This window comes from Pelodiscus sinensis, chromosome 30 (assembly GCF_052426305.1).
Source record: "Pelodiscus sinensis isolate ZL-2025 chromosome 30, ASM5242630v1, whole genome shotgun sequence".
NCBI lineage: Eukaryota > Metazoa > Chordata > Testudines > Trionychidae > Pelodiscus > Pelodiscus sinensis.
The window spans coordinates 306,096-320,318 of NC_143081.1; the positions used below are offsets into that span (position 1 = coordinate 306,096).

The 14,223-nt window shown below is 65.0% G+C and overlaps 1 protein-coding gene across 4 annotated transcripts; it reads right to left on the reverse strand.

Moving 5' to 3' along the window:
- Nucleotides 1–1,109: 1,109 nt before the first annotated feature.
- Nucleotides 1,110–11,193, reverse strand: SALL2 (spalt like transcription factor 2). Of its 4 annotated transcripts, none has more exons than XM_089774312.1 (4): nucleotides 11,035–11,193; nucleotides 2,204–4,356; nucleotides 1,691–2,067; nucleotides 1,110–1,387 (listed from the first exon to the last, which is right to left on the reverse strand). In XM_089774312.1, exons 1-3 carry the CDS (start codon nucleotides 11,105–11,107, stop codon nucleotides 1,705–1,707), a joined length of 2,589 nt encoding a protein of 862 aa, XP_089630438.1. In that variant the 5' UTR covers nucleotides 11,108–11,193; the 3' UTR covers nucleotides 1,110–1,387; nucleotides 1,691–1,704. The 4 variants fall into 4 exon arrangements, with proteins under 4 accessions (XP_089630438.1, XP_075768056.2, XP_089630440.1 ...); XM_075911941.2 differs by having other exon boundaries at nucleotides 1,691–2,064; nucleotides 11,035–11,192; XM_089774314.1 differs by lacking the exon at nucleotides 11,035–11,193 and adding an exon at nucleotides 4,885–5,039.
- Between the last annotated feature and the right edge of the window lie 3,030 nt (nucleotides 11,194–14,223).

Below are 14,223 nucleotides of genomic sequence, written 5' to 3' on the forward strand. Positions count from 1 at the left end.
TGTGTGTCTCTCCTGCTCCCTGCCTGGTGTGTGACCGTGCTTGGTGCGTGTATATGTGTGTGTCTCTCCTGCCCACTGCCTGGTGTGTGACCGTGCTTGGTGCGTGTATATGTGTGTGTCTCTCCTGCCCCCTGCCCGGTGTGTGACCGTGCTAGGGGCGTGTATATGTGTGTGTCTCTCCTGCTCCCTGCCTGGTGTGTGACCGTGCTAGGGGCGTGTATATGTGTGTGTCTCTCCTGCTCCCTGCCCGGTGTGTGACCGTGCTAGGGGCGTGTATATGTGTGTGTCTCTCCTGCTCCCTGCCTGGTGTGTGACCGTGCTTGGTGCGTGTATATGTGTGTGTCTCTCCTGCTCCCTGCCCGGTGTGTGACCGTGCTAGGGGCGTGTATATGTGTGTGTCTCTCCTGCTCCCTGCCTGGTGTGTGACCGTGCTTGGTGCGTGTATATGTGTGTGTCTCTCCTGCCCCCTGCCTGGTGTGTGACCGTGCTTGGTGCGTGTATATGTGTGTGTCTCTCCTGCTCCCTGCCCGGTGTGTGACCGTGCTAGGGGCGTGTATATGTGTGTGTCTCTCCTGCTCCCTGCCTGGTGTGTGACCGTGCTTGGTGCGTGTATATGTGTGTGTCTCTCCTGCCCCCTGCCCGGTGTGTGACCGTGCTAGGGGTGTGTATATGTGTGTGTCTCTCCTGCCCACTGCCTGGTTGTGACCGTGCTTGGTGCGTGTATATGTGTGTGTCTCTCCTGCCCCCTGCCCGGTGTGTGACCGTGCTAGGGGTGTGTATATGTGTGTGTCTCTCCTGCTCCCTGCCCGGTGTGTGACCGTGCTAGGGGTGTGTATATGTGTGTGTCTCTCCTGCTCCCTGCCCGGTGTGTGACCGTGCTAGGGGTGTGTATATGTGTGTGTCTCTCCTGCCCCCTGCCCGGTGTGTGACCGTGCTAGGGGTGTGTATATGTGTGTGTCTCTCCTGCCCCCTGCCTGGTGTGTGACCGTGCTAGGGGCGTGTATATATGTGTCCCTCTTGCCCACTGCTGTGTCTGTGTGTGACAAACCTCTGATTCTCCCAACTCACCCTGATCAGTCCTCAGGAAGAATAAGACTCGAGTCTCAGAGTAGTTTGTCAAACTGCTTTAATGGAGGATGCAGACAAAGTCCCACGGTCCCTGGCTGGAGCGGCTGGGCCTTTGTGCTATACTAGAGGGGGCATTTCTATGGGGCCAGGGTGGCTGAGATGAGCCCCAGTCCCTGCGCCAGGGTCCTGCCTCCTGCCCAGCCCCCTCGGAGCTACAGGAAAAGACTAAAATGCCACTAAAGTTTGGGGGGGCATGTCCCTGGTGCCTGCTCCCCCCACGGGGCTGGGGCCTCTTGCAGCGTGCCCAGGTTGGCGTCCCCTGGAGGAGAGAGAGAAAGAGAGATGGAGTTAGGGGGCAGCACTGGGGGTCCTCCTGGCCGGGAAAATGCTCATAATGGGGAAGCCCAGCCCCCCAAACCAACCCCAAATGCATCCCACCAAGCACCCTCTGGGTTCCCTCTCCCCAGGCCCCCCTCATCAGCCCGAGCCTCCATCTTTTCCACCTCCCACAAGTGCCTAAACTGAGGGGGGGTGTTGCTAGGGCAGCCCCCCATCACAGCTGGGCTGGACTGTAGGGCCAAGTCCCTTCCTGCTCTGCCCCGGGGAAGGAGGGGGGTGTTACCTGCTCAGAGGCTGCTACTTCTCCGCCTTGCCTTGGCTCTCTGGGGCGGCCTCCCCGGCAGCGGGGGGTCCTCCTGCCGGCTTCTCCTTGGCCTCGGGGGGGGCTGCTTTGCCGGGCGGGAAAAGCACTGGGGGCACGGCAGAGGAGGAAGGGGGGGCAGGCGTGGCAGGGCCCCGGCAGGTCTTGGCGGCCAGGCCCCCACCAGCGATGAAAGCCGTGTACTGGTTCCAGAAAGACAGGGGCCCTACCAGCTGGGCTGGCACCTCCCGTGCCAAGAAATCCTGCAGCTTCGCCCCCCCTCCCGGGGCCTCCGGGACCAGACGCCGACCGTGCCGTGCTGCGCCGCAGCTCCATGCCGGGCCACCCAGGGGGACCTGCTGGGGGGCAGAGAAGGGGGAGCCTGTGAAATGCCGAGGGAAACTGAGGGCCCCGGGGCGCAGGGCATCCCCGCATGGGCCCCTGCATACAGGCACAGGCAGGTCTGAGGAGGGGGAGGGAGAGGGTCTCCCTTACCTGGTGGGGGGCTGCCAGGGCGTGCTTGCACAGTGCTGCCCCCTCTTCCTTGCAGAGCCCGCAGGCCAGCGCCGCCCCCTCTTTGGCCTGGCTGGCCCGTGGCTCCTCGGCTCCTGCCCCTGCTGCTCCCTCCTCCTCTGCGCCCTGGGCTCCTTCTCCTCCCTCCACCTTCCGGGCACTGGGGTCCCCTTCTCCCTCCGCAGCGTCTGGGGAGCTCCCTCCTTTGGGATCGGCCGCTGCTCCCCCCTCTGGCTTCCCAGCATCCTCCTCTTCCTTGGCGTGAGTCGGCGTTTCCTCCCCGGGGCTGGACGCCCCTTCTGAGCCCCCCAGGGCCTTCTCCGTGCCGCTGTCCAGTGAGTCTTCATCACTGCCTTCCTCTTCCTCCTCCTCCTCCTCCGATAGCTCCTCCTCATCCCGCTGCGGGGCGGGGCCCTCGGGGCGGTGGGGCGCCTCCCCTGGGGTTGTGGGGGGCTCGGGCAGCAGGGCGCCGTTGGGGATCTGGCCTCCCAGGTGCATGCGGACGTGCTGCTGCAGGCTGACGGCGTTGGTGAACTTCTTCTGGCAGATGGGGCAGGAGTTCTGGGCGCGAGCGGCCGGGCTGGCCTTGTGGCCCACAAAGTGGGCCCGCAGGTTGCCCCGGGTGGAGAAGGCCCGGCCACACACCTTGCACTTGAAGGGGCGCTCCCCGCCATGCTGCCCGTAGTGCAGGCGCAGCGCCCGGGGGCAGCTGAGCACCCGCAGGCAGATCACGCACTGGTTGGGCCCCGAGGACGAGGACGAGGAGGGTGGCGAGGGGGCGGATGGGCCGGGCGACGTCCCCTGCCGGTCGATCTTCTCCACCAGCTGCTGCAGCTTGGAGGTCTCCGAGGGGGAGGCTCCCACCGGCTCCAGCACGTAGGGGAAGGGGAAGCCGGTGCTGCCGGCTTTGAAGTGGTTAGCCAGCAGGGCCCAGCTGGGCAGCTTGCCCAGGGGCACCCGGGCTGTGTCTGCTTCCCTCCCCGGCGGGGTGTTCTCATCCCCCTTGGCCCGCCCCTCCGCCGCTTTCAGCAGCACCAGCTTGTTGAAGACGGGCAGGGCCTGGGAGGCGCCCGCGGTGCCCGAGAGCAGCGTCAGGCTCTCGGTGGCGCTCAGCCCCTTGCGCTCGGCGGGTGGCGCCTCCTCGCCCGGCTCGGCCTTCTCGGGGGGCACGGACATGCCGTAGGGCAGCCCGGCGCCGGTCAGCACGTAGTCGAGGTGCTCGGGGACGGGGTGGGGGTTCATCTGCACGTGCGGGTACTTCTCCCGGTGCCGGTGGAAGTGCACCTTGAGGTTGCCCCGGGTGGTGAAGCGGTTGCCGCAGACGTTGCATTTGTAGGGCCGCTCGCCCGTGTGGGAGCGCAGGTGGATCTGCAAGGCGCTGTCACTCCCGAAGACCTTGGCGCAGAAGCGGCATTTGTGCCGCCCCCCCGGCTTCTCCTCTGGCCCCGCCTCGGCCCCGTTCTTCGGCCGCAGCAGCCCGGGCGAGGTGGCTTGCTCCAGGCCCCGTGCCGCCCCCAGACACTGGGCGGCCAGCAGCCCCGTGGCGGGGAGCGCTGGGGCCAGGATGGGCTCTGCTCTGGGGCCCCGGGCGCTGCCAGGGAAGGGGTGGTAGAGGTGGAAGAAGGTGGGCTTGGGCACCTCCGGGGAGCTGGACGCCTGGGTCCTCACCGGCTCGGACTTGATGGAGAAGACGGGCAAGGGGGCCTTGGGCAGGTGGGAGGCCCCCGGAGCCGGCTCCGGCTGCCCCAGGGAACCCAGCAGCAGCACCTGGCGGCAGATCTCCTCGGTCATCTGCATCTGGTGCAGCTGGCGCTGCTGCAGCACCCGCAGCTCCTCCAGGATCAGGGGGATGTTGAGGTGCCCCGTGGGGGTGGCGGGCGGGGGTGGCGGGGGAGGGGGCGGCTCCGGGGCGGCGGGGTTGCTGGCTGGAGGAGTCGTCTCAGTCTCCATGCCCGGGGGGCTGTCAGGCCGGGGCTCTGAGGAGGAAGAGGAGGAGGAGGAGGACGGGCCAGTGCTGTCTTGTCCGTTGGCTGAGGAGGAGGAGGAGGCAGGAGGCGGCTGGCTGGGGGGACAGGCGTCCCGGTGGGTGGCCAGCTCCGTGGGGCAGGACGGGGCGGCCTCGTCCCCCGTGTCCCCTGGGGAAGGAGGGAGAGAGAGTCAGACCTTGGGGGAGTCCCTGGCACCCCCAGCTTCTGCAGCACCCCCAAAGCTACAGGCAGGGGAACCTGCCCCCTGAGACCTGGGGCTGCCTCCCCCAGCCCTCACCCTTCCATTGCTCCCAGGAATATTCGCGCAGCACAGCGCCCCCCCCCCCCCCACGGGTGCGTGAGAGTCCAGCGGGGGCTCGGGGCCCAGCAGAAGGGGGGTGGGGCAGGGTTCTCCTTTCCCCAGGGTGCACAGACAGACAGACAGACGGGGGGTGCAGTGAGCAGATGCGCAGACTGACAGGGGACGGACAGACAGGCAGACAGAAGAGCGCACAGAGGACAGACAGACGGGCGCACAGACATAAGGATGCAGGGGACGGACGGACAGAAGGACGCCCGGACGGACGGACAGACAGAAGGACGCACGGACAGAGGCCGGACGAGGTCCCCGCCCAGTCCCCGGCAGCGGCCGGAGGAGGCCCGGCCCGGCCCGGCGAGCGCGCAGCGGTACCGCACCTGCGGGCTCCGCCATGGCCCGATCCCGGGCGCGGGGCCTGCGCGCTGCGGCCGGAGCAGGGGGAGGATGCGGGAGGAGCGGCGGAGGGGGGGGGGGGGGTAGGAAGCAGGAGGGGCGAGCGGATGCGGGAGGAGCCGGAGCGGGTCCGGGGCTGCAGGGACCTCTGGTGTCCGGATGCCAAAGCCGGGGCCGGGGCCAGCGCGGAGCGTCCGCTCCCTGCGGAGCCAGCCCAGGGCCCTCAGCCTGATACCTGAGGGGTTCCCAGACCCATCCGGGTCCTTGCACCCCCATTCCCAGGGGGTACCCAGACCCATCCGGGGTCCTTGCACCCCCATTCCCAGGGGGTTCCCAGACCCATCCGGGTCCTTGCACCCCCATTCCCACGGGGTTCCCAGATCCATCCGGGTCCTTGCACCCCCATTCCCACGGGGTTCCCAGATCCATCCGGGGTCCTTGCACCCCCCATTCCCAGGGGGTTCCCAGACCCATCCGGGGTCCTTGCACCCCCATTCCCACGGGGTACCCAGACCCATCCGGGGTCCTTGCACCCCCATTCCCACGGGGTACCCAGACCCATCCGGGGTCCTTGCACCCCCATTCCCAGGGGGTACCCAGACCCATCCGGGGTCCTTGCACCCCCATTCCCAGGGGGTTCCCAGACCCATCCGGGGTCTTTGCACCCCCATTCCGAGGGGTTCCCAAACCCATCCGGGGTCCTTGCACCCCCATTCCCACGGGGTACCCAGACCCATCCGGGGTCCTTGCACCCCCATTCCGAGGGGTTCCCAAACCCATCCGGGGTTCTTGCACCCCCATTCCCACGGGGTTCCCAGACCCATCCGGGGTCCTTGCACCCCCATTCCCAGGGGGTTCCCAGACCCATCCGGGGTCTTTGCACCCCCATTCCGAGGGGTTCCCAAACCCATCCGGGGTCCTTGCACCCCCATTCCCACGGGGTACCCAGACCCATCCGGGGTCCTTGCACCCCCATTCCGAGGGGTTCCCAAACCCATCCGGGGTCCTTGCACCCCCATTCCCACGGGGTTCCCAGACCCATCCGGGGTCCTTGCACCCCCATTCCCAGGGGGTTCCCAGACCCATCCGGGGTCTTTGCACCCCCATTCCGAGGGGTTCCCAAACCCATCCGGGGTCCTTGCACCCCCATTCCCAGGGGGTTCCCAGACCCATCCGGGGTCCTTGCACCCCCATTCCGAGGGGGTTCCCAGACCCATCCGGGGTCCTTGCACCCCCATTCCCAGGGGGTTCCCAGACCCATCCGGGGTCCTTGCACCCCCATTCCCGGGGGTTCCCAGACCCATCCGGGGTCCTTGCACCCCCATTCCCAGGGGGTTCCCAGACCCATCCAGGGTCTTTGCACCCCCATTCCGAGGGGTTCCCAAACCCATCCGGGGTCCTTGCACCCCCCATTCCCAGGCGGTTCCCAAACCCATCCGGGGTCCTTGCACCCCCATTCCTGGGGGTTCCCAGACCCATCCGGGGTCCTTGCACCCCCATTCCCAGGGGGTTCCCAGACCCATCCAGGGTCTTTGCACCCCCATTCCGAGGGGTTCCCAAACCCATCCGGGGTCCTTGCACCCCCCATTCCCAGGCGGTTCCCAAACCCATCCAGGGTCCTTGCACCCGCATTCCCAGGCGGTTCCCATAACTATCTAGGGTCTTTGCACCCCCATTCCCAGGACGAGTCCCAGCACTGCCCATCCAGGGTCCCTGCACCCCGATTCCCAGGGGGTCCCAGCACTGCTCATCCAGGGTCCCTGCACCCTGATTCCACCCCAATTCCCAGGGGATCCCAGCACTGCCCATCCGGGGTCCCTGCACCCCCATTCCCAGGCGGTTCCCATAACTATCTAGGGTCTTTGCACCCCCATTCCCAGGACGAGTCCCAGCACTGCCCATCCAGGGTCCCTGCACCCCGATTCCCAGGGGGTCCCAGCACTGCCCATCCGGGGTCCCTGCACCCCCATTCCTGGGGGTTCCCAATGCTTTCCATCCAGGGTCTCTGCACCCCAATTCCTGAGGAGTTCCCAAGCCCAGCCGGGGCTCCTGTGAACCTCAAATCCAGCTGGGGGTCCCTGCACCCCAGCAGCCACGAGCTCCTTGAGGCTCAAAGTCCACAGGGTCCCTGAGGCCAAGCTGGGGGTCCCAGCATCCCAAGAATCATGGGATCCCTCTGCCCTCACGTGGGGATGTCTCTGCCCCTCCCAACACACCGGGATCCCTGCTCCCTAATGTCGGCTCAGTGGGTTCCCCATGCCCAAGGCAGCTGCCCCCAAGGGGACTAGCTCGAGGCAGGGCTGGGGAAGGACCCCCCCTCCAGCCCACTGGTTCGCAACCTTTCCAGACAACTGTCCCCCTTTAGGAGTCTGGTTTGCCTGTGTCCCCTGCCCCAGTTTCACTGCACTTGAAACGACTGATGGGCACAAGCAGACGCCAAGTCACAGGGCTCCGTCCCCTTCTCCTGCCTCCTTATCCAATGCACTGAGGGCAGGAGAGACCAGGCCTTGTCTGGCAATGCTAGGCCCATCCCTGGCTGAGCTGTGTCCCCTGGGGGGCTTCACGTGCCCTGGCTGCCCTCGGTGGGTGGTGGATTCCCTCCAGGTGCCTTGCGCCCGTTCCCTCACACCAGTTTACAGCAGCGACCAATGTTCCCTCTAAGTTGTTCCACCCCTGTGCAGAATAAATGTTGTTCGGTGCGCCCAGGCCTGTGGGATACATGCACCACAACTAGAAACACATGCTGGGGCCCCTGCTCATCAGCTGGGTGGCATTTGAATCTCTCCCGGGTGCAGCCAAAATCCCCACAAGAAAAAACCCTCCAAACTCAACACAAGAGAAGATCTGCAGGGCTCCCGGAGTTACCTAGCAACCCCACAAAGGGCCGGAGGGGGCGGGGAGAGGCGCAGCAGAACAGAGAGGGGCCAGGGAGACAGAGGGAACAGACAGACCCACCTATGGGCGGATGCATAGACATGGGTGGGTGGGGGTGTGCTGCATGTCATGTATGGGACTGGCTGGACGGAGCACCTGGGACACATGGGGCGGCAGAAGATGCAGAGATGTGGGGTGCAGATGGTCACATAGATGAGGCGATGCAGGGGGTGCAGAGACAGATGGGGTGCAGTGTACGGAGGAGGGGCACAGACCAATGGGGAGCAGGGGTGCAGAGACAGATGGGGTGCAGCGTACAGAGGAGGGGCACAGACCAATGGGGAGCTGGGGTGCAGAGACAGATGGGGTGCAGTGTATGGAGGAGGGGCACAGACCGATGGGGAGCTGGGGTGCAGAGACAGATGGGGTGCAGCGTACAGAGGAGGGGCACAGACCAATGGGGAGCTGGGGTGCAGAGACAGATGGGGTGCAGTGTACAGAGGAGGAGCACAGACCGATGGGGAGCAGGGATCTGGGGTGCAGCGTACAGAGGAGGAGCACAGACCGATGGGGAGCAGGGATCTGGGGTGCAGCGTACAGAGGAGGGGCACAGACCGATGGGGAGCAGGGGTGCAGAGATAGATGGGGTGCAGTGTACAGAAGAGGGGCACAGAGATGGGGAGCAGGGGTACAGAGATAGATGGGGTGCAGTGTACAGAGGAGGGGCACAGACCGATGGGGAGCAGGGGTGCAGAGACAGATGGGGTGCAGTGTATGGAGGAGGGGCACAGACCAATGGGGAGCAGGGGTGCAGAGACAGATGGGGTGCAGTGTACGGAGGAGGGGCACAGACCAATGGGGAGCAGGGGTGCAGAGACAGATGGGGTGCAGTGTACTGCGGAGGGGCACAGACCAATGGGGAGCTGGGGTGCAGAGACAGATGGGGTGCAGTGTACTGCAGAGGGGCACAGACCAATGGGGAGCAGGGGTGCAGAGACAGATGGGGTGCAGTGTACTGCGGAGGGGCACAGACCAATGGGGAGCTGGGGTGCAGAGACAGATGGGGTGCAGTGTACGGAGGAGGGGCACAGACCAATGGGGAGCTGGGGTGCAGAGACAGATGGGGTGCAGTGTACGGAGGAGGGGCACAGACCAATGGGCAGCAGGGGTGCAGAGACAGATGGGGTGCAGTGTACGGAGGAGGGGCACAGACCAATGGGGAGCTGGGGTGCAGAGACAGATGGGGTGCAGTGTACGGAGGAGGGGCACAGACCAATGGGGAGCAGGGGTGCAGAGACAGATGGGGTGCAGTGTACGGAGGAGGGGCACAGACCAATGGGGAGCTGGGGTGCAGAGACAGATGGGGTGCAGTGTACGGAGGAGGGGCACAGACCAATGGGGAGCTGGGGTGCAGAGACAGATGGGGTGCAGTGTACTGCGGAGGGGCACAGACCAATGGGGAGCTGGGGTGCAGAGACAGATGGGGTGCAGTGTACTGCGGAGGGGCACAGACCAATGGGGAGCAGGGGTGCAGAGACAGATGGGGTGCAGTGTACGGAGGAGGGGCACAGACCAATGGGGAGCAGGGGTGCAGAGACAGATGGGGTGCAGTGCATGGAGGAGGGGCACAGACCAATGGGGAGCAGGGGTGCAGAGACAGATGGGGTGCAGTGTACGGAGGAGGGGCACAGACCAATGGGGAGCAGGGGTGCAGAGACAGATGGGGTGCAGTGTACTGCGGAGGGGCACACAGATGGGGTGCAGGGGATACATGGCTAGACGGGTGCAGCCACAGAGGAAAGACACAGTTATAAGGGGTGCAGGGGACAGATAAAGGGGGAGCAGGAGAGTTTATGGAGCACAGATAACGGGGCTTAGGGGACAGATAACGGGGCGCAGAGAACAGATATTGGGGTGCATGGGACATATTTCGGGGCGCACAGATAACAGGTTCAGGGTAGAAATAAAGGGGCAGATGGGACGCAGATAAGGGGGGCACAGATCGATGGGGCGCAGAACACAATGGGGTGCAGGGGACAGATAACGGGGGCACAGATCGATGGGGTGCAGGGGACAGATAAAGGGGGCACAGATCGATGGGGTGCAGGGGACAGATAAAGGGGGCACAGAGCGATGGGGTGCAGGGGACAGATAAAGGGGGCACAGAGCGATGGGGTGCAGGGGCAGATAAGGGGGGCACAGAGCGATGGGGCGCAGAACACAAGGGGGGCAGGGGCAGATAACGGGGGCACAGAGCGATGGGGTGCAGGGGACAGATAACGGGGGCACAGAGCGATGGGGTGCAGGGGACAGATAACGGGGGCACAGAGCGATGGGGTGCAGGGGACAGATAACGGGGGCACAGAGCGATGGGGCGCAGAACACAAGGGGTGCAGGGGACAGATAACGGGGGCACAGAGCGATGGGGTGCAGGGGACAGATAACGGGGGCACAGAGCGATGGGGTGCAGGGGACAGATAACGGGGGCACAGAGCGATGGGGCGCAGAACACAAGGGGGGCAGGGGCAGATAACGGGGGCACAGAGCGATGGGGCGCAGAACACAAGGGGGGCAGGGGCAGATAACGGGGGCACAGAGCGATGGGGTGCAGGGGACAGATAACGGGGGCACAGAGCGATGGGGTGCAGGGGACAGATAACGGGGGCACAGAGCGATGGGGTGCAGGGGACAGATAACGGGGGCACAGAGCGATGGGGCGCAGAACACAAGGGGTGCAGGGGACAGATAACGGGGGCACAGAGCGATGGGGTGCAGGGGACAGATAACGGGGGCACAGAGCGATGGGGTGCAGGGGACAGATAACGGGGGCACAGAGCGATGGGGCGCAGAACACAAGGGGGGCAGGGGCAGATAAGGGGGGCACAGAGCGATGGGGCGCAGGGGACAGATAAGGGGGGCACAGAGCGATGGGGCGCAGAACACAAGGGGGGCAGGGGACAGATAAGGGGGGCACAGAGCGATGGGGGGCAGGGGCAGATAACGGGGGCACAGAGCGATGGGGCGCAGAACACAAGGGGGGCAGGGGACAGATAAGGGGGGCACAGAGCGATGGGGGGCAGGGGCAGATAACGGGGGCACAGAGCGATGGGGCGCAGAACACAAGGGGGGCAGATTTCGGGGCGCACGGACGCAGCGCCTGGGAGTTGGAGACTTTGGCGAGTTTCTCGGAGTTCTCGAGCTGCTCCCGCCCCTTGTGCCCCCCCCCCCCGCCGCACCTGCCGCCCCCCCCCCGCACCCACCGTTCTCGGAGCCCGTGGAGCCGTCGCAGTCCGAGACCAGGTGCTGGGGTTTGCGCTGCTTGCGGCGCGACATCCCAGCGGGGGCCGGGCCGGGCACCCCTGGCTCTGCCGCCGGGCGGGCAGCGGGGCTCTCCCGGGCCGGTCCCTGCCCCCCTCCCTCCCTGGGGCACGGACACGCCCCCTTCTGGGCGCCCCTCATTGGCAAGACGAGTCCTCCTCGTCTCTTTTGTGCCTGGGGCTGGCGGCTCCTTAACCCCTTCCTGCCGGGCCGGGCCGGGCCGCGGTGGGCGGCTGGCTGTCCCGGGCCAGCCTGGCCCGAGGTGCCCAGCTCGGGGCAGGGTGGAGGGAGCGCCAGGGCCTGGCGCTGAGATGCAGCTGCCTCTGGGGTGGGGCAGGCGAAGTTTAACAGCGGCACCAGCCTGGGAGGAGCCGGCCAGGGCAGCAGGGCCGGTCACCCCTTAGCCAGGCACCTGAGCGTCTAGGGCAGGAAGGACAGACGCCTCCCCTAGGCAGGGGCAGGCCGCGATTTGGGATTCACCCCAGCTCAGCAAGTGGACGGGCCGGCTTCCCCCCCCCCCGGAGTCATCACTGAGGGGGCCCCTCCTGCCCCCTCGCTCTGCCCCAGCGCCTGCCCCCTCCCTGGTCCAGGCCTGGTCCCCCCCCGATCCGCCCCCACTTGCACCCGGGGGCTCCTTTTCTTCCCCCTTTCTCTTCGCCGCCTCCCCCTGGCCCCTGACCTCGCCAGCGCCACAAAGGCCCGGCCGGCCGAGCGGCGCAGCGGGAATGCTAATGAAGCCCCAGCACAAAGGGGAAGGATTCCGCCTCCGGGGCCCGAGGGGGGAGTAGCCCCGCAGAAAGGGCCCTTTGAGCCGGGCTGGCGGCTGTGTGCGGCTGGGGGAGGGGGCGAACGCGCGGCCAAAGGCAGCCAGGCGCAGGGCAGAGCAGGGACCCCCGGGCGGAGCAGGGGGCGGGGGCTACATGGGGTGTGTGGGCACGAGGCCCCAGCAGGGCCCCTCCCTGTGCAAAGGGGCAACGTGGAGGAGACGCGACATTCCCCATAGGGCTGCGTGTAGAAATGGGGAGTGGGGGGGCATTTACCGTAGGGCCGTGCTGTGTGTAGAAATGGGGAGTGGGGGGGGGGGAAGGCATTTACCCTAGGGCCGTGCTGTGTGTAGAAATGGGGAGTGGGGGGACATTTACCCTAGGGCCGTGCTGTGTGTAGAAATGGGGTGCAGGGTGTGTATGGGGAGTCATTTACCCTAGGGCCGTGCTGTGTGTAGAAATGGGGAGCAGGGTGTGTATGGGGAGACATTTACCATAGGGCCGTGCTGTGTGTAGAAATGGGGACCAGGGAGTGTATGGGGGGGCATTTACCCTAGGGCCATGCTGTGTGTAGAAATGGGGAGCAGGGTGTGTGGGGGGACATTTACCCTAGGGCCGTGCTGTGTGTAGAAATGGGGTGCAGAGTGTGTGTGGGGGGGACATTTACCCTAGGGCCGTGCTGTGTGTAGAAATGGGGTGCAGGGTGTGTGTGGGGGGGACATTTACCGTAGGGCCGTGCTGTGTGTAGAAATGGGGTGCAGGGTGTGTGTGGGGGGGACATTTACCCTAGGGCCGTGCTGTGTGTAGAAATGGGGTGCAGGGTGTGTGGGGGGGACATTTACCCTAGGGCCGTGCTGTGTGTAGAAATGGGGTGCAGAGTGTGTGTGGGGGGGACATTTACCGTAGGGCCGTGCTGTGTGTAGAAATGGGGTGTGTGTGGGGGGGCATTTACCGTAGGGCCGTGATGTGTGTAGAAATGGGGTGTGTGTGGGGGGGGCATTTACCGTAGGGCCGTGATGTGTGTAGAAATGAGGAGTGGGGGGGGGGGGGCATTTACCCTAGGGCCGTGCTGTGTGTAGAAATGAGGAGGGGGGGGGCATTTACCCTAGGGCCATGCTGTGTGTAGAAATGGAGAGTGGGGGGGGGCATTTACCCTAGGGCTGTGCTGTGCGTAGAAATGGGGTGCAGGGTGTGTGTAGGGGGGACATGTACCCTAGGGCCGTGCTGTGTGTAGAAATGGGGTGCAGGGTGTGTGTAGGGGGGACATGTACCCTAGGGCCGTGCTGTGTGTAGAAATGGGGTGCAGGGTGTGTGTAGGGGGGACATGTACCCTAGGGCCGTGCTGTGTGTAGAAATGGGGTGCAGGGTGTGGGAGGGCATTTACCGTAGGGCCGTGCTGTGTGTAGAAATGGGGTGCAGGGTGTGTATGGGGGGGCATTTACCCTAGGGCCGTGCTGTGTGTAGAAATGGGGAGCAGGGCGTGTATGTGGGGACATTTACCGTAGGGCCGTGCTGTGCGTAGAAATGGGGTGCAGGGTGTGTGTAGGGGGGCATTTACCCTAGGGCCGTGCTGTGTGTAGAAATGGGGAGCAGGGTGTGTATGTGGGGGGGCATTTACCCTAGGGCCGTGCTGTGTGTAGAAATGGGGTGCAGGGTGTGTGTGTGGGGGGGCATTTACCCTAGGGCCGTGCTGTGTGTAGAAATGGGGAGCAGGGTGTGTATGTGGGGACATTTACCATAGGGCTGTGCTGTGCGTAGAAATGGGGTGCAGGGTGTGTGTAGGGGGGCATTTATCCTAGGGCCGTGCTGTGCCCAGAAATGGGGTGCAGGGTGTGTGTAGGGGGGACATTTACCCTAGGGCCGTGCTGTGCACAGAAATGGGGTGCAGGGTGTGTATGGGGGGACATTTACCATAGGGTCGTGCTGTGCACAGAAATGGGGTGCAGGGTGTGTATGGGGGGCATTTACCGTAGGGCCATGCTGTGTGTAGAAATGGGGTGCAGGGTGTGTATGGGGGGCATTTACCTTAGGGCCATGCTGTGTGTAGAAATGGGGTGCAGGGTGTGTATGGGGGGCATTTACCCTAGGGCCGTGCTGTGTGTAGAAATGAGGAGCAGGGTGTGTATGGGGGGGCATTTACCCTAGGGCCGTGCTGTGTGCAGAAATGGGGTGCAGGGTGTGTGTGTGGGGGGCATTTACCATAGGGCCGTGCTGTGCCCTGAAATGGGGTGCAGGATGTGTATGGGGGCACATTTACCGTAGGGCCGTGCTGTGTGTAGAAATGGGGTGAAGGGTGTGTATGGGGGGGACATTTACCGTAGGGCAGTCCTGTGCACAGAAATGGGGTGCAGGGTGTGTATGGGGGGG